General features: G+C 60.0%; 1 protein-coding gene and 1 long non-coding RNA gene across 3 annotated transcripts; one reads left to right on the top strand and one right to left on the bottom strand.

Annotated features, from left to right (window-relative positions):
* Positions 1 to 3136: 3136 nt before the first annotated feature.
* On the top strand, positions 3137 to 17723 carry IGF2 (insulin like growth factor 2). 2 transcript variants are annotated; one of them, XM_079104991.1, is made up of 4 exons: positions 3137 to 3276; positions 14964 to 15126; positions 16687 to 16835; positions 17015 to 17723. In XM_079104991.1, the coding sequence occupies exons 2-4, from the start codon at positions 14970 to 14972 to the stop codon at positions 17249 to 17251; spliced, it is 543 nt and encodes a 180-aa protein (XP_078961117.1). In that variant the 5' UTR covers positions 3137 to 3276; positions 14964 to 14969; the 3' UTR covers positions 17252 to 17723. The 2 variants fall into 2 exon arrangements, with proteins under 2 accessions (XP_078961117.1, XP_078961116.1); XM_079104990.1 differs by lacking the exon at positions 3137 to 3276 and adding an exon at positions 12303 to 12443 and having other exon boundaries at positions 14964 to 15127; positions 16679 to 16835.
* LOC306640625 lies at positions 3283 to 11053 on the bottom strand. Its single transcript, XR_013757837.1, has 4 exons — positions 9739 to 11053; positions 5173 to 5230; positions 4372 to 4524; positions 3283 to 3531 (listed from the first exon to the last, which is right to left on the bottom strand). It is a non-coding gene; the product is annotated as an uncharacterized lncRNA (long non-coding RNA).
* Positions 17724 to 18689: the final 966 nt, after the last annotated feature.

The raw sequence follows: 18689 nt of genomic DNA, 5'->3' as shown, positions 1-18689 counted from the left end.
GACAGATGGGCCTGAAAGTAACTCCTTGCAACATCCAACATTTTGCAGCAGACACTAGGGGGAGGCACATGCTGCAGAGCCTCTAGCCCACAGAGTCCCAAAGCAGAGTGAGAGTCAGCATGAGAAATGACTGCTTCACTCTAATAAGAGTGGGATACTTCATGCATACCTCATGGGAACCTGAGGCCACTATGCATCTCAGACCTGAACCAGAGTCACTAGCATCCCTGTAGCCCTCCTCACCCAAAACCTAATGGAGTCCTGCCTGCCCTCCAACGATGAGATAGTTTGGCTCTGAAGCATCTACATTCTCCTGGGGCACCCTCCCTTCACTTTTGAGTTCCCCTCAAGTCTGAGTCTCTATTCTATCCTTCCCATTTAAAAATGGAGTTCAGGCAAGGTCTTGGAAAGACATAGGGAGAAGGGAGAATTAAATCCCAACATGGGCTAGTAAACTGGGTAGTAAAATAAATACCCAGAGAGTGAGTGGCTGATTTGCTGGAATGTAGGGAGGGTGGGTTGGTGGATCTCTGGGGAGTGCATGTCTTTGCCTCTTTGGAAGTCTTTGCTCTGCTTTCTGCTGTCCATCAAGGCTGTGAGCAGAGGTTTCAAATTCCCAGTAAGATTTAGTCCAATCAGGCAGAATCTCTATCTGAGCTCTACCCCTCCTGCTGCCAGCCCTGAGTTTATGCCTTAATTGGAGTTTTGGCCAGGCTTAAAAGGCTGTGAGGCTGGCCAATCATCCTACCCACAAATGACTATGAGTTGCCAGTGCTGAGTGCATGTCACTTGCAGCAGCGTACTTAGTGCCTGGGACCACACGTGGGGGGTAGGGGGTTAGGTTAGATATGACCAGTGAATGAGAAAAAACTCCCAGTTGAGTCCTCTACCCATTTAATATGGAAAAACATAACTACATTGTGCCACAGGTGTGCTGGAAACAATCGAAAAACTACTTTATTATTATTTTCGAACCTTGTTTTTTTTCCCCTTAGTCCCCGCCCCCTTTTTACCAGTGCCACGCCCACACATTCCAGGGTGTCAAGTGACTGCCAACTGTCACTCCAGTGAAGGCACACCCCCCTCCTTACCCCCTGCACACAGTCCCCACCTCCTAGCTAACAAGGAGTGCTTCCGGCTTATACCCACACCCACATATGTCCTTCCAAGGGTTCAGGGATGGGCCAAAGCTCCACCCCTCAATGCACCCGTGCCCTGGTGTGGGTAAATGCCATAGTCAGCTGCCCCAGTACTACTGAGTTGGCGCAAGTCTTCCAAATTTGGAGGGGCTTGGAGAAAGGCGTGGAGGGGACGAGGAGGTGAGGGCAAAGCCAGTTTCAGTTGAGCAGGTGCCGTGCTCAACAGTGGAGAGGCTACCCTGCTTCTAGGGGCCCCTTTATCATGCGCCCTCTAAAAAAGTCTTTCATCGTTTCTCCAGCCTCGGCCTCGTCCCCCTCCACCTCCTCCTCCACGTCGACCCGGCTGGAGGGTCTGGGCACCACAACCAGAACACCCCCTGCTTTGGCGGCGACTGCTAATATTGGCCCAGCCAGCGGATCATCGTCCGGGCAGTTTCGGCAGAGAGTCTTGGGCACCAGTGATTCCCCAGTCCTCTTTATCCACCGTCCGGGAGCTGCAGGGACCACGCAGCGACTAGAGTACAGGTAACTGGGTCTCCCTCCCTTGTGCTGCACCCTCCGTGTGGGGGAAAGCTGCAGTTGTAATGTCTGGGCATAGGTGGGCTGGGGGCTTGGGACAGCCAGGGCCTAGACTCCTAAAGAGGGGAAAACCTTCTGTCACTGGAGGGCCCAGCAGGGTAAGTTTTCTAAGAGTAGCTTCAAATTTGGAGGGGACAGGAAAGAGTGGGAGAGGGGCCTCTTCTATAAGGCTGCCCAAAGGCACAGAGCCTTTTGCAAGGAAAATAGGTTTCCCCTTATAATCTGCCAGACCAAAAAGGAGGGACTGGGAAGGAGGGCAGCGCTGCTCTTGTCAGCAGGAATATACAGTTGCTTTTGCAAATGTAAAAAGCAGGGCTTTTTCTCTTGCTGAATCCCCCCACCCGAATTGTCCAAAGACAATCAGGACACTGTGTGTAGGGGCCAGGGCCTGAGATTCTGAAGCTGTCTTTTTTCTACCATTTTAAAATCAAACTTCCCTTTCTGTCTGCTCTCTACACCTCTCACCCATCATTGAGGACTTGGGGGTGAGGCCCTGAAAGGACAGTGACCATGATCCCCCAGCAGTTTTAAAAGGAAAGCTGCTTTATCCCGGGGGCACGTCCAGCTTCTCTCCCCCCTCAGCCTCTCCTGCCCACAAAGTGAGTGTTGGGCAATGGCCGTTTCTCTGAGAGCATGTTTGTGTGTCAAGTGTTTTGCCCCTGCACACTGGATCCCAGGCAACTCAATCCACCCAGTGTGGTGTTTATGGGAAGGGGGTTCATTTCCCAGAGAAGCCCCGGCCCCACTCCCCACCCCATGCCCATCTCCCTCCCCTCTCCCCCAGTGACTCTTGCAAGCAGAGCCTTTGTCCCTCTATCTCTGCCCCTCATTGGGGAGCTCTTCCCTTCCATTCAGAGTGGTTGTGTGGGGAGGGAGGGGAGACCTTCCTGTGTGTTGTGACTTCTTGAGGCAGATCCTTTGTGTGCAGCCCCCACCCATGCCCAGCAGAAATCCATCCACACCAGAAAGGGTGCTGCCCATTCACCAGGAGGGACTCCTGCCTTTCCATCGCAGGTGACAGACTTGGCAAAGTGTCTTCTTGCCACCTTTCCCTCCCTTGTGTTTTGAAAAGGGGGAGTCAGACAGTCAAAAAGACAGGAGGGAGAGACAGTGACCAGACCCTCAGAAGGTGACCCATAGGCCTCCCCCACCCTCAGCAGCCAGGGCAGAATGGGGCCCGTGCACTGGCTAGAGAGAGATCTGCAAACATGAAAAGTAAAAAGGGCTGGGGTACAGCTCAGAGGTACAGCAAAGCTGGGTCCACCACCTCACACTTAGGGGTGAAAAGTAATCTCAAAGATGTCACTTTGCTTTTCCTAGGGGCCGAATAGTCACCACTGAGCTTGTGAGGGAGGAGGCGGAGCCCAGCCCCCAGGCCGAGGGACCTGCATCTCCTCCGGATCTGCCCCCTGCCCAGCCTGCCCCCCAGCCTGAGCCCCAGCAGGTCAGAGCAGCCCGGGAGCCCAGTCCAGAGGCGGGCTGCTGCGGCCTCTGGCCCAGGAGGTCTCCTCGCTCCCAGAACTGAGGCCAGCCGGCAGCCAGCACCAGCCCCGAAGAGGTAAGTGTCCTGGGCAGGGCAGAGGTGTCCACTGCTGCAGCTCTCCTCATATCAGGCCCCCTTGCAGGGCTGCACCCTCCAGGCACAAGTGCGAATCCGCCCACTTGCAGGCAGCCGAGGCTGAGGGGGTAGTTCAGTCACACTGCTAGTATCTGGAAGTCAGGTGTGGGCTCCGGGTGCTTATCTCCTGGGGAGCGAGGTGTGTGCACATCAGGTTCCCTGAAGTCCCTGCAGCACGGAGGTCCTTGGAGACTCCTGAGAAAGAAAGAGGGGCAAAGGTGGGCAGGAGTCAGAGGGAGAGGGCAGGCAGCCCAAGGGAAGGCTGGCTTCCAAGTGAGCCCAGATCTGAGAAGGCAGGAAGAACACGGAAGGGGCAGAAGGGACAGAAGGGAAATCATCAGGGGGAGAAACCAGGAGATCCAAGGACAGCTGGGGGTGTGGAGCTTGGGCTAGGCCTTCTGGAGCTGCCAGGCTGTAGGGCCACCAGCAGTGGCTTGACCTCTCTGTCTCTACCCACTTGTCAAGCATGCTCCAGCCTCCCAGCTGACCGGGGAACAGCAGGTGAGACAATGACCAGAGGCATTCTGAGCACTGTGAGGGGCCTTACAAGTGGCCTTGTCATGATTCCATTGTGTTCTGGAGGCCAGCAGGGCTTCCTGTGTGTGAGTGGGGGCAGGGGGGGGGGGGGGCTCAAAAGGGACTGGGGCCAGAGCCGCCTCTGACTGCCTGCCAGCAAGCTGGGTGGTGGCCACTTCGTTGTTCAGGTACTGGGGTGGGAGGTGGGAGAAGGGCCTGGGTCCTGGGGAGCGCTGGAGGTGGGGGGGCACATGGGCCTGTGTCCTTGTGCCTGACTGGCAAGGGACACAGACCCCCTCCAGAGCCTGCGGGAGGACCAGCAGGTGATCCCCTTCCAGGCCGCTTTGCCCATCCCAGAGAGAAGCCAGGGATGTTCTTTTAAAGGTGTCTTTTTAGTTCAGACGCTGCATGAAGCAGCAGCACGAAGCAGCAGCACAGTGGCATAGCCTGGTTCTTCCTGGAGTGCTCTGCTCCCTCCCCAGAAGCCCCCCTGGCAACCCCACACAGACCCAAACTTACCTCGGCTTTTGTCTTGTTGATCAGCTGCTGGGTGTTTGTGTCCTGGTGTTGGTGTTCCCTTCAGGGGCCTGGGTCCCTGGCGTCCCAGGCTGGTGGGCTGACACCAGGCACTGTGTCCTCTTGGAGCACAGGATCTGTGCCTCTGCAGGGACCCTGCAGAGATGAGGGAGGGCTCTGGGGACCCTCGAGAACAGAGCAGGGCTTGGTCCCGGTAAGGGGGAAGCGGCCAGCTCAGAGCATGAGCCCGGGAGGAACAGGAAAGGCCCAGGGCAGGCTGGCAGGAGCGCTGGGAGCCAGGCAGCCCAGCCAGTGGACCCGCAGGCGGGGGCACCAGCCAGGCCGGGTGGGTGAGTCGAATCTCGGAGCAGATGGGTCTTGTAGTCCAGAGAGATCAGCGGCTGCCTCAGTGCCGAGCAGGCAGTGGTGGGGTCGCCGCTTGGGGCCGAAGTGACTGCCAGCCAAACTCTCCCAACCCCAGGATATTCTCAGGCTGCTGGTAGGACCCCTCCACGTTGGGGGGCCAGAAGTAGGGGGAAGGAGAGGGCTTTGGGGAGAACCTAGTCACTGTCCTAGCTAGGGGCACAGCTGGTGGACTTTTTGAGCTTCAGGGTGACCCGGATCAGCCCCAGCCTCCCGCCTGTCCCTTCTGCCACACTTTTGACTAAATAAGGCTAGGCGATGGCTCTCTGAGCAGTCCCGGGGGGAGGGAGAACATGCGTGCCCCCCACTGGCCTGGCATGGCCCCAGTGCCGTGGTGGCTCTACAGTGGGCACCCCAAGGTGACCTAAGCTGCCTTCCTACCTCTGAAAAGTCCGAGCTGCGTGTTCGATTGCAGTGGTGGCTCCTCCAGCAGGCACTTCTGCCAGGGCAGAAAGCAGAGGGTGGGTCTCCAAATGCCCACTGACGTGACTGTCCCCCAGGGACCCCCCTAAAAGGAGTAAAGCTCACCTCTGAAATGGAGTTTCACTCCAGCCTTGCCTGTCCCCAACTTGGGAAGCAGGCCTGAGGAACTGGAGAGCCCAGAGCTGGGCCAAAGGAAGCCCTAGGTTTGCCCTTAACAGAGACCCTGGGAAGGATCTGAAATCCGGTCTGGTCTTGCAGGGACTGGGGGGTGCAGAGAGACTTTTTTTTTTTTTAATGCTCCTCATCCCCAAATTCACAAGTCTCTCTGGAGTGGGGGGCTTTTGGGCACCGCAGAGTGTTCTCAGCTGGAGGCTCCCTCCTGTCTATAGCACTCCCTGACAGGCCGGCGCCTGGGACTGGAGGCGGCAGGAGGCTGGTGGGAAGGGGGGCAGCGATGGGTGGGGGGAGACGGGGCCAGATGTTCTTGGAATGGGACACAGGGGTGATTGATGTGGAATCTGAAGGGGGAACATTCCCCACGTGCCTGGGTGCAAAATGGGCTGCTTTTCTTGGGGGCGGGGGTCTCCCTGTCTTGCCAAGCTTATGTGGAGATGCCTAGGCCTTGCCTGGGCCCCCACACCTGTCCAGTGGCATTAACCCCTGCCTCCCCCAAGTGTCAGGCTTTGGGATGCCCCGATTTCTATCCTGGGTCTTTCTGCGGGGGTCCGGTCGGGAGGGGTAACGACTGCTGTCCTGGCGCCCAGGATTCCTACCATCCTGCTGCCCCCCGCAGTGCACCCTCTCTGGCACCCCCAACACACAGGCCCCCTAGGGTCTCTGCCCCTGACCTCCAAGACCGCCCAGTGCTGAGGGGTGGCCTTGTTCCCAGCAGCAGCACCATGAGGCTGCGGTGGGTTCGATATTCGCCTTTGAGAACTGGACGCTTCCCAGCCGGGGTGAGAGGCTTGTGAAATTGTCTGAGAAAACGAAAGGAGAGCCCTAGCACCCAGCCACCTCCGGCGGGGCCCCTGCTCAGTCCCCCATATTCTCCTTTGCTTCCGTCTCCTCTCCTTTCTCGTTACCCAAACGACGCTGGTTTCGCCGCCGTCTGGGGGCTGGCGAAGGCCCGACGGCGCCCGCGGGGCGCCGGGGCGGGAGGGGGCGGACGCCCGGGGTGCTCGGGGCCCCCACGCCGAGCCAGGCACGAGCCTGCCCCCGGCGGCGGCCGGGCCGCGGCTTCGCCTAGGCTCGCAGCGCGGAAGCGCGTGGGGCGCGGTGGTGGCGGGGAGCCGGCCGGCCTCCTCGGCGGCGGCCGAGCGGGGAGCCGGGAGCGCCGGAGCACGCGGGGAGCGCGCCGGGCAGCGCCTTCGCGGCCCTCGAGCGTCCCGTGTCACCAGACTCGGGCTCAGATCCGGCGCCCGCCACCGACGCCCTCTCCGTGGCGAGAAGCGGAGAGAAGGGAAAGCTGCGTCCCCTCGGCCGTGCGCTCCAGGCCGCCAGGGCTACCTGCCCGGCCGCCCGCGCCGGGTCCCCGCGCCGCCGCGCGCCGCCGCTCTCGTCCCCCGGGGAGGGCGCCACTGCTCCGCGCGTCCCGAGGCGCGGCGCTCGGGCGGCGCTTCCCCTCCCGCCCGAGCGTGGTTTCCCGGACGCCCGCAGAGCTCCAGGGCCCCCGCGCACGAACGGCTTCCCTGCTTTCCCCGAACTCGGACGTGACTTTTTTCTGGGATCCTCCGAATTTAAGCATTGCGCCCCAGGTCCTGTACATTCAGCGTTTGTACAGCTCACAGGAATTTTTTGGAGCATTAATTTCCAAACATAAAAAAAAAAAAAAAAGACCCCACTGCTTCCCCAGATTTACACTGTATGGTTTGGGTTCCCAAATTTGCTTTCTCCTAGGTTCCTAACAATGTTACATACACCCCGCCCCAAGATCCTACGGGTTTACAGAACGACAACCCGGATCCCCCAAATTTATACTGTAACCCCTTGGTCCTGTGGTCATGCTGACAAAAATCTCCTGGCTCCCGAGAATGTGGACAGCATTCTCCCAAAACAAGTAGAACGTTTCCATTTCCCTAAATTTAAAAATATTAATTACAGGGTCTCCTAAATTTACTTTTCTGACTTCCCCATATTTCAGCCCTGTTCCTGATTCACCACGATCTGGAACACTGTCCACCAAGTTCCACAGTCTTTTGTCCCCAACCTGTCTCCCTACATGTTACATGTTGAATCCCACGTCTATCCAGCACACTGAGCAATATTCCTGAACCCCTCAAAGCTTGAACACTATTTCCTATGCCTTCTCCCCCACTTTTAGGCACTATACCCAAAGCCCCTTCTAAACAATCTATTCTGATTCCCTGATGTCCATAAAATTAAAGAACGCTTTCACCAATAATCCCCCGAACTCCATAAAATTAAAGAACACTTTCACTAATAATCCCCCAGACTCATTGAGTACCCCACAAGGGCCACAAGGATTTGGGACCTTCATTTCCAAGGCTCTGCAAGCTTCCTGGCCATTCATCAGACTCTTTGCAACGTAGACACTGTGACCCAGGCACCAAAAACAGGCTGAGTGATTACCTAAGATGTGTTCAAGTGTGAAAGAGGGTCTTTTACCCTCTCCCGAACCACTCATGGCGGCCCACGACTTGGGGTCACAATGTGCACAAAATCAACCCTTGTGCAGAGTTTATTTCTTGTTCTTCCAGGCTTTATTGAAAGTCTCAGTCCCCAAACATTCTAAACTTTCTCTCTGTATCCGCAACATTTTAAATATTAAAAAAACTCCCTGGGTCCTCCTAGCTGACTGACAAGAACCCGGTTTTCTGAAACTCCAATACCAATCTCTAATCCCAGGGTGACACTGGACCCTTTTCCTCCTGTTTGCACATGCTGAGTTCCCTCAAACATTAGGCATGCCCTCCAGCCCCCAAACGCACTCAGTATTATCCTGAGTTACAGGAAGGTATAGATCTCAGGCTGGAAAGTATCCACATTTAAGCAATATTTTCTGCAAATACATTGCACACTGCCCGCAGATCACAAACTTTGGACATCAATTCTCCAGGCCCTATAATTTAGAGTTTCTTAATCCCTGTTCCCTAAAACAGATATTGACCCCCCCAAATCATCCAAGGAGCCTGAGAAATTTCCATGAATTATTGGACTCAAAAATTATTTTCCAGAGGCCCCCAAATCCAGGTACTTCAAAACAAATTGAGATTTTTTTTTTCCTTCACAGAACAACTGAGATTTTATCAAATTTTAATAAACTTTATGCCCCATGGCCTGAGTCCCCCTAAATTAAGCAATGTTCCCTGGGCCCCAAAGCACACTAGAAAATGTCCCTGGGTCCCACAAATCCTAGGATTTAAAGTTCTGTGTTGTATAAGTTTTTAGCTACTAACTTGGTTACCTGAAATTTAGATACCAGTTTCCATTTGGTAATTTCCATGATACCCAAATTTGGACTGTTTTACTGGGGTTCCCCAAATGCAAACATTGTCCAGGAAAACACATAGTATTCCCCCGCCTTGTTCAACAAAAATAAACTAATTAAAATCTATTTTGCCAATTAAAATATAAAAGGACATTGATTTTCTGCATTCTCCAAATATACTGCTTACAATCTGGGTTCCCCAAAATTTAGAAGATGTTTCTCAAGTGGCTAAAGAACTTTGAGGATTTTCCCCAAAGCCTCAGTAATTAGGAAGATTCTAGTGCTGCCCGTACCCAGGCCACGACCTGCATTCTTAAAAATGTGGACATAAATTCCCACTTTCTTCTGACCCACTAAGAATTTGCCCAGATCCCCAAAATGCATCTGTTTTTCATCCCAAAATGTTAGGCAATATGCCTCTTAGATTCCTCCAAATTTCATGTAGAGAAATTTATTTGATTCAACCAAAAAGCCTTGCCCCCTACCATTGATCTGGGATTTCATGGGCCCCCAAATTGCTAAAATGTTGGGTTCCCCCATTTTAGACTTGGATCACTAGGTCCCCCAGTTGCATGGAGGAATTCCTTCACTCCCCAAACTTGGACGCTTTTTGGGATTTTTTTTTTCTTTGAGTCTCAAATTTAGCCATTAATCATGGTTCCCCCCATTAACGAGTCTCCTCTGGGTTCCCCTGCTTCAGAACACTCATTCTCTGGGCTGCAAATAAGACAGAGCTCTGATTTCAGATCCCCGAAATTTGGGCATTGTTCCCGGCCCTGACAGCCACCCTAGGCTTCCTCAATCCCGCAAACGGTGGGCACTGGTTTCTGGCCTCTTCTCTGTTCCTACAGAGTCCGAAGAGCAACTTGGGGGTTTGGAAATTTCTGTGTGTGTGCCCCAAACACACTCAGGACGGCCGTGCGACCTCCAGGACGTGGGCAGTGCTTCTCCCGCGTCCAGGGAAACGACTGGGCATTGCCCCCAGTTTCCCCCAAATTTGGGCATTGTCCCCGGGTCTTCCAACGGACTGGGCGTTGCCCCCGGACATTGGGGACTGCCCCCGGGGTCTTGCTCACCTTCAGCAGAGTCCACTGCTCGCCACAGAGCGCTCGCCCGCCTGCTGCCTCGGCTTCTCGTGCACCCGCAGACGCAGCCTCCAGCTTCGTGGTGAGCTCCCCGCCGAACTGGTCCCGCCACTCTGCGGTCCCAGCCCGCCTCCTACCCGCACCCGCTGCCGTCCTACCCCGGCTGGTGCTTTTCTAGGGCGGCCGCTCCCAGGCTGACGTGGGGCGCGGGAACCGGCTGCGTGCTTCTCGCTCGGCGGCCGCGCTCCCTCGGGCTGCGCGCCCCGAAACTGGCGCCACTTTCGTTGACTCTTTGCAAAGATCACAACTGTCGGGAAAGCGGCTTGGCCGACCCGAACCGGTGTGGGCAGGGCCCTCGGTCGGTGGGATGCGGAGGAGAGGCGCTCCCCACCCCGGCGGCGCAGCGCCTCCAGGCCGCGAGGCCGAGGATTTGGGGAGGCGCGCGCGGAGCGCGGGCGCAGTGATTGATGGCGGAGTAAGGGGGCTAGCTGGCGCGCGGGTTTCCGCCGCCCGCGGCCCCTTCCTCTCGGCGAGTCGCGGGCAGCGCGGGCTGCGGGGGGCGGGCGGAGTGCAGGGGCTTGTGAGTGGTTTTGACTTGGCAAAAATCACAATGCCTTCTTACATCGTCCAAACTCTCCAGGAGATGGTTTCCCCAGACCCCCAAATTATCGTGGTGGCCCCTGGGGCCGAACCCGAGGCTACGCAAGTCCAACGCACTGAGGACGGGGGAACCATTATCCGGATATTTTGGGTGGGCCCCAAAGGCGAGCTGCTTAGACGCACCCCGGTGAGCTCGGTCATGCAGGTAGGATTTGAGCTACTTTTCCCGCCCTGCTTTTTTCTCTCCTGGCGGGCGCAGCCTCCGCACACAAGTTCCATGCCTGGCCCAGATTCCACCGGGCCCAACCGGCCTGCGCCGTGTCCCGCACCTGGCAGCCGCCCTGACTGCTCGGGGCTCCCGCGCGGCACCGGGGGGCGCTCAGGATTCGACTGCGACTCGAGGTGCTTCGGAGCCCGCTCCGCCTGCTCGGGCAGGTGGCGGCTGTGCGCCCCGCCCGAGCCTGGGGTTTCTCCACTCCCCTGGCATCTCCCAGCGGGGACCCCAAACCCAGAGCTGGACCACCTGCGCCGGAACTCTGACGGGACGCCCCCGCCACGTAGAACCCTGGCAAGACACGGGAAGCCCACTCCCGCTAGGGTCGGGGATGCTCGCCCCGCGCCCGCTGCGCAGGAAAGCAGGGTGCCCTAGCACCCCGGAAACCAGGGATGAGGCCCCAAATTCTTTAGGACGGGGATTCGGTGTTTCGCTCAACTTTTGCGGTTCCCAGCCCCCCACCCCGGCCTCGCGTTCGCGCACCCCACGGCCCCCCCAACCGCCGCCCCCCGGGCCCGGGGCCCCCAGCCCGCGTTCCCTCCGGTGGCTCGAGTTGCGGGGGCGGTCCCGGGGCGGGGCAAGGGCCCCTCGGGCGCCCATTGGCGCGGGCGCTTGGCCAGCGGGGCCCGAGCGGGCGCCGAGCCGCGGGGTGGCGCGGCTATAAGAGCCGGCGTTGGCGCCCGCAGTTCGCCTGCTCTCCGGCGGAGCTGCGTGAGGCCAGGCCGGCCCCCGGCCCCCCCCTTCCGGCCGCCCCCGCCTCCTGGCCCACGCCCGCCCGCGCTCGGCCCGCCAGCGCCTCCACCCGGGCTGGCGGCCCCGCGTCGACGCCGTCCGCCGCCTCGCTGCTAACTCCCGTCCCGGGCGCCGTCGGCGGGGCCGCGCTCCGTCGGGCCTGCGGATTCCCCGCCGCCTCCTCCTCCATCTACCTCAACCCCCGTCCCCGCTTCGCCGGAGGAGGCGGTCCCCCCCGCAGGCAGTCCGGCTCGCAGGCCGCCGGCGTTGTCATCCCCCGCGCTCCCCCCCAGCCCTCCCCCGGCGCGCAGCCCGGCCGCTCCCCCTTCCGCGCTGCGTCCCGAGCGGCCCCCGGCGCCGCCACCGCCTGCCCCCCCCCGAAGGCCCGGGCTCGCGACGGCCGAGGGCTCCGTCGGCCCATACCGAGCTGGGCGCCCGCGGCCTGGGTGACGCCTCCTCTCCGCCCCGGTCAGCACCGTCCCCGGCCCTCGACGTTGCGCTCTTCCCTTGGCTTCTCCGCCCCGCGCCCCTCTCCGCGCCCAGCGCGGCCCCGCTCTCCCACCGCCACCTTTCCCGGGCTCCCTCCCGCCCCCCCAGCTCCTCGCCTCCAGCGCCCTCCCCCCTCAAGCCCGCCCTCTGCCTTCGCCTACCAAAGTGGATTAATTATACGCTTTCTGTTTCTCTCCGTGCTGCTCTCTCCCGCTGCGAGCCTGCCCGCCTCTCGCTGTCCTCTCTCCCTCTTGCCCTCTCTCTGGCCCCCCCCTTTCACGTTCACTCTGTCTCTCCGACTATCTCTGCCCCCCTCTATCCTTGGTACAACAGCTGACCTCATTTCCCGATACCCTTTCCCCCCCGAAAGTACAACATCTGGCCCGCCCCAGCCCGAAGACAGCCCGTCCTCCCTAACGAAGCAGAAGAGTCCCCCCCCCCAAAAAAAAGCCATCCCCCCGTTCTGCCCCGTCGCACATTCGGCCCCAGCGACTCGGCCAGAGCGGCGCTGGCAGAGGAGTGTCCGGCAGGAGGGCCTACGCCCGCTGTTCGGCTTGCGCTAAAGCAGCAGGGAGGTGGGCGGCAGCTTCGCGGCTTCCAGGTAAGCGCGGGCCGCGGCCGGGAGGGCAGGCGCGGGCGCGCGGGACGCCTGGCCCTTCCTCCCGCGGGGCTCGGCGGGCGCCGGCCCGGGCGGGGACAAGGGTGGGGCGGGGGTCCCGTTCGCTCTCGCTCGCGCCGCTGCGTGGGGGAGGGGGCGGGGGCGTCGGGCAGCGCCGGGGAGGTGTGAGCCGTCCGCTCGGGCGACTTCCTGGTTGGCCTGTGGGTGCAGGGGGTTGCTGAAAATGTGCGATTTGTGCCGTGCGGGACCCTGTTGCTCCAGGGTGCTGGGTAATGAGGAGGGGGCAACGTCCCCAAAGCCCACCCTGGCACGTTGACTTGGTGCCAGCAAGACTGAGAGGAAAGCTGGGTGGGTGGGGCCAGGAGGGGCGCCGAGTTGGCAGAACAGTCGTGCCAGGCGCCACATTTGCAATAGATTCCCCCGACACCCCCTATCTCTGCCCCCAACATTTCCAGCGGGGAGTCTGGGGAGAGAGGCCGGTCTGAATCTCAGAAGGACAGGGGTGTACTACCCAGAGAGGGGTAACTGCCCTGCCCTTGGGCAGCATGGAAGTTTCCATGCAAGGAGGTGGGAAGGAGCCCCCCGCCCCCATTGCCCTGTGCGGAGATGGTCTGGGGGTGCAGGATGAGCCCCCCTCGTGGTACTTTGATGAGGGATGGTCCAGGGCGGGCGTTGGGGGTGCAGGAGAGAAGGGACTGGCTGGAAGGAGGGAGGGGGCGGGTGCAAAGGGGGCGGGGGGAGTGGTCAGCAGGGAGGGGGTGGGGTAGGGTGGAGCCGGGGCTGGGCGGAGCCGACTCAGACATAAAAGCTGAGGCACTGACCAGCTTGCAAACTGGACATTGGCTTCTCCTGAGAGAGACTTCCAGCCTCCTCCTCTTCCTCCTCCAGCCTCGGCGAGCCCTGTCCAGACGCAGGTAACAGGCCTGTGGAAGAGGCCCCGCTGCCATCCTGCTCGGCCGGCTGGGTGGCCCAGGGCACTGCCCAGCCTCAGGCCTGGGCCCTGCAGCCGGGCCTGCTGCTCTCACAGGCCCTCCTCTGCCGGAGCCTCTGCCCTGCGCGCCCACCTGTGTCCCTGTCTCCTCACCTGCTCCTTCTCTTCTCTTCCTTCCCCTGCCTCCCTCCTCCAACAGCTTTTGGGCCTTTCCAGGCCCTCACCTGTCGGGCACCTCCACACATCCCCTGCTTTCTGCTGACACCCTGGGCTGACCTGGAACTAGAGTGGTTGGGTTTGCCGAGGGGTTTTCATGGGCAGCAGGGTGGAGCTGCCTCTTAAAGAACTGTGCGGGTTCCCTGCTGGAACTGGAAAGGGCGGTAGAGGGGAAGTGGGGAGGCAGGCCCGTCCGAGGAGGAGGTGGGCAAGGTGACTCGCAGAGCCTCCTGCAGAACTGGCCACTGCTCCCCAGGGAGCTTGGAGAGGTGGTTTCCTTCTTACTCCCCGCTGCGTCCTGCACATGATTTATTGCATCAAGGAATCCCCTGGGCCTGCGGAGAGCGGGCTGAGGCCGCCGGCCTGGCGGGCTCCACCTTCCGCAGGGGCAAGGGCAGCTTGCTGTGTCTTCCCAGCCTCCTACCAGTGCCCTTGCCCTCGAAGCCTTGGGCTTGGAGGGGGTGTGTCCTGCAATGAGCTGCCCCTTCCAGGTTGGGCCTGGAGGGTCCTGGCGTCCGGCCTCCCGAGTGGCCTGACCCACCCTCTCCAGCTCCCTCCGAGGAGTTTGTATTCCAGTCGGGAGATGGTCTGATGGTTCTGGAGGGACTCGGGTCCCTGGCACTGGGTGGTGTGATTCGAGGCCTGGAAAGGGGACTTGTGGCTTTCTCGTGAGTTTGGGGGCACCCATGACGGGCTGCACTTGGGCTGTGTGATCTCGAGCGCAAGGCTCCCCAGAGTGTGGGCGGCTTGGTGGCTCTAACCACTGGGTCCTTGACCTGAGCTTCGCTAGTGCGGCCTGGAAGGGAGAGGGCAGGAGGGCTAGCCCAGCAGGACATGCCTGCAGCTAGGGAGGGCTGGTCCGCCTGGATCCCCCTGCCCTGCTGGGGGCTGGGGAGGACAGGGACCAGTCCCCTTGGACGCACATGCTCCCCAGCGGGGTGGAGCCATCTGCCATCTTGGCAGGCCTTGGAAGGGAGCAGTGGTGACGTGACCTTGGGTCGGCCCCACCCCCATGATGTCACAGGAGGGAGGCCTGGTCCAGTGTCCAGCACAGCCCCTGTGGCTGTGGGTGTGGCTCGGCCCCTGCATGCTGACTGTGGTCTGGTGGTCCCCACACAAGATTGCTACCGTTTCCTGCCACTCAAAGCCATGGGCTTGTGCGGCTGGCGGCATCTCTCCCTCCTCCAGGCAGCGCGTGGCCTCCTCTAACCCTCCAAGCATGTGCGTTATTTTTGTAATTAAAATAATAGCATCGAGAAAGCTGGGCTTTTGGATTTCAGTGGATTTCAGCTTAAGAAATGGCGGGGCTCCTCTGGCTGGGAGGACCCCGCGCTCACCCTTCCCTCCTCCCACAGATACCAATGGGGATCCCGATGGGGAAGTCGATGCTGGTGCTTCTCACCTTCTTGGCCTTCGCCTCGTGCTGCATTGCTGCTTACCGCCCCAGTGAGACCCTGTGTGGCGGGGAGCTGGTGGACACCCTCCAGTTTGTCTGTGGGGACCGCGGCTTTTACTTCAGTAAGTAGCTCGAAGGGGTGGGGCCGGCCAGGGGGTGTCCACAGCAGGCATGCCACCGGTGTGGGAGCCAGCCCCTCCCCCAGGGCAGCTCTGGACCCTGGCCTGAGGCTGGGCAGGGGGACACTGGAGGTGGAGGGCCCCGCCCTGGCTCTGACCCTTCTAGAGGGTCTCCAGCCAGCATTTACTGAGCCACAGTGCGCAAGGCGCCTCCTGTGGAGGAGGCTGGGGGCCCGGGCTGCCATGAGCTCACAGGGTCCACCTCACCGAGGAACAGGGGTGCCTGCCTTCCTCCCTGCATCATTTTGACAAGGGACACATGTGTTCGTGGCTGCAGATGTCAAATCTGATAGATTTCAAATCCATAAGAATGAAGCAAACATGGCGGGGCGGGGGCAGGGCTGTGTGCGCTCAGCGGGTGGGAGGCAGGAAGACATCTGCACCCCTGCCACCAGAGCTGGGGGGCTGCGCGGCGGGGTGCCCACCTGCCTTGACTCCTGCTCACTCATGCTTCTCTCTCTTCCTTTTCCAGCCTTGGGGCACTGGGGGACTCCTGGGTGGGGCAGGAGGGGAGGGGCCTCAGGAATGCGACTCCTCTTGCTGGCATGGACCGTCCTGTCTGCCCCACCCGGCACTGGCCAGGTGGTCTCTTCCTCTGCAGCCTCTACTTACCTACTTGGGAAACGGGCTCACAGAATGTACCTGCATTTCAAAGCTTCTCTCTGAAAGGCGCTGCTGCTCCTGGATGCCCTTGAGGCCCCTGCTGCCTGGCCCCTCTGTGCTCCCTCTCGCCTGCCTGCCTCCTTCAGGGGACGGACGTGGCGCTGCGGGGGGTCGTGGTCCTTGCTCTGGGAGTTGCTTCCCTGCACTGGGCTTTCCTGAGCAGAGAGCTGGGCCGAACCCCTGGCGGGACCCCAAGATGGGGCTCCCTGTCCCTGCCCCCACAGATGACGCCTGACCTTTGGCGCTCCGAGGTGAAGCCCCCAGCGACCCCGTCCTCCCAGCGAGCCTCGGACCTGAGTGCCGTGGGGGAGAGGGGGAAGACGGGAGACGAGAAGAGAGCGGTTATGCGGCTCCTCACTCCTCCCCTCCCGTCTTGTTCTCTCCTGCCCGATCCTCCTTGTCTCAGCGCTTGGGGGACTCCAGGCTCTGAGGCCAGGCCTGGCCAGAGCCCCGAGACCAGGGGCCAGACTCGTGTGCACCCCAGGGCTGCGCCCCTTGCTGGGCTCACGCCCCACCCGTTTTCCAACCACCTGCACCTGGGCCTCTGGTCCTGGTGGTCACAGTCTGACCTTGGGACAGAGAAGCTGTGCCCGTTTCAGACGGGAGGCAGGAGGCCCCAGGGGCCGGGGCTGGTCCCGCAGCACGCCTCTCTCACCTCTCCTTTCTGGGCTCTTCGCCTGCCCGGCTCTCGCTTCTCTCCCTGGTGCCCGCGGGGTGACTGAGTGTCCAGGCCTAGCCTGGGGACAGGGGTGGCTGTCTCTTCTTGCAGCCTTCTCTGGGGGGGGGACGGGGTTGCCAGTGGGTGCTGACCTCCCCCCGTTTGCCCTGTGGGACTTCCAGGCAGGCCCGCAAGCCGTGTGAACCGCCGCAGCCGTGGCATTGTGGAGGAGTGCTGCTTTCGCAGCTGTGACCTGGCCCTCCTGGAGACCTACTGTGCCACCCCCGCCAAGTCCGAGAGGGACGTGTCTACCTCTACGACCGTGCTTCCGGTGAGCCTGGCACCTCTGCTTCCCCAGAGGCAGGGACAGGACGTTAGGTATTTGCTTCAGCGGCTGGGACCTCCTAGCCAAGGGACAGGGGTGCAATGAGGGGTGTGGGCAGGGGCATGGACAGCTTCGGGGGAGGCAGGTTTGGAGCAGACACCCACCACTGGTCCCTTCCTCCTCAGGACAACTTCCCCAGATACCCCGTGGGCAAGTTTTTCCAATATGACACCTGGAGACAGTCCGCCCAACGCCTGCGCAGAGGCCTGCCTGCCCTCCTGCGTGCCCGCCGGGGTCGCATGCTAGCCAAGGAGCTTGAAGCGTTCAGAGAGGCCAAGCGTCACCGTCCCCTGATCACCGTGGCCTCCAAAGATCTGGCCCACGGGGGTGCCTCTTCGGAGATGTCCAGCAATCAGAAGTGAGCCAAATTGTTGTGATTCTGTAATGTGTACCATCAGCTCTGTGACCTCCTCTTGACCAGGGACACTTCCATCATGTCCCACACTGAGACCTCTCTTCCATTTCTACCCTGGGGTTTCTCCCACCCCAGCCCCCAGGCCCCGCCTCCCCACATCAGACTCCTCCTCAGCCCCCCTCCACCGGGCTGAGGGATTACACCCCCTTCAAAACCAAAACCAATTAATTGGCTTTAAATGTCTTCCAACAGACCCTCCCCCCAAATTATACATAGGCCTCAAAAATTGAAAGTATAAGCCCCTAAATTGTTCTCTCTCACACACGCACAGCCCCACTTAAAATCAATCATCTTGTTCAGAAACACTAATCAGCTTTTTCTAAAAAGTACTTAAAAAAAAAAAAAACAATTGGCTGAAAAAATACTAAAAATTAATTGGCTTAGAAACAATTGGCAAAATTAAGGAATTTGGCACGCCCCCCCCCCCCTTCCTTCTCTTCCCTTTGGACCTTGAGTCGAATTGGCTTGGACTTGGGTCCCTACACCAGTCAGAGGAAGGAAGGGGCCTGGGCTCCCAGGCAGTGTGCGCCCTCGTCACCCTGCTGCCCACAGCAGCAGCCCCAGGCTCGACCTCCACCCGGCTTACCATCAAGTGTCACCAGGAAGCTGGGCACAGGGACCCGTGAGAACAGAGGACGGGAAGGGAGCATGGAAGCCAGAACCCCTGCAGACAGATTTTAATTGGCACCCCCCCAAAATCTCACATCTCGTTCTCTGCCTCATAGAGCACACACACACACGCACCCTGACACAGGCCCACCTTCACACACAGGCACACACGCACCCTCACACTCACACACGCCCTCACAGTGCCCCACGGCACACACACACACACGCACAGTGCCCCACAGCACACACACACACACACACATACACACACAGTGCCCCATAGCACACATACACACACATGTGCACAGTACCCCACAGCACACGCACACACGTGCACGGTGCCCCTCAGCGCGTGCACACACACACACACACGCACAGTGCCCCACAGCATACACACACACACACACACGTGCACGGTGCCCCTCAGCACGTGCACACACACACACACACACACACACACACACGCACAGTGCCCCATAGCACACACGCACACCCTCACGCCCCAGCAAAACTAGATGCAGCCATGAGAATCACTGCCCAGTGCCCTTTGCACAGATCAGGCCGAGGTTCATCCCAAATTCTCTGAAGTGTTTTCGTGGTACCAGCTCCCTTCCCGTCCACCACTTTGGGGCCAGTGCTATGGGCCGCACATCTGCCTGTTCCTGTGGCCCCTGCAGCATGAGCCATCATGGTCCCCAGACCCCACCATCGTCCATGCCCTGTACTTGTGCGAGTGAGGCACGAGCTTGAGAGGCTGGAGCCCCTTGCGCCCGGAG

The sequence above is a fragment of the Sciurus vulgaris genome (genome assembly GCF_902686455.1).
Source record: "Sciurus vulgaris genome assembly, chromosome: 11".
NCBI classification, from domain to species: domain Eukaryota; kingdom Metazoa; phylum Chordata; class Mammalia; order Rodentia; family Sciuridae; genus Sciurus; species Sciurus vulgaris.
The sequence above is the reverse complement of the archived record's forward strand: the minus strand, read 5'-3'. Positions and strand labels throughout refer to the sequence as shown.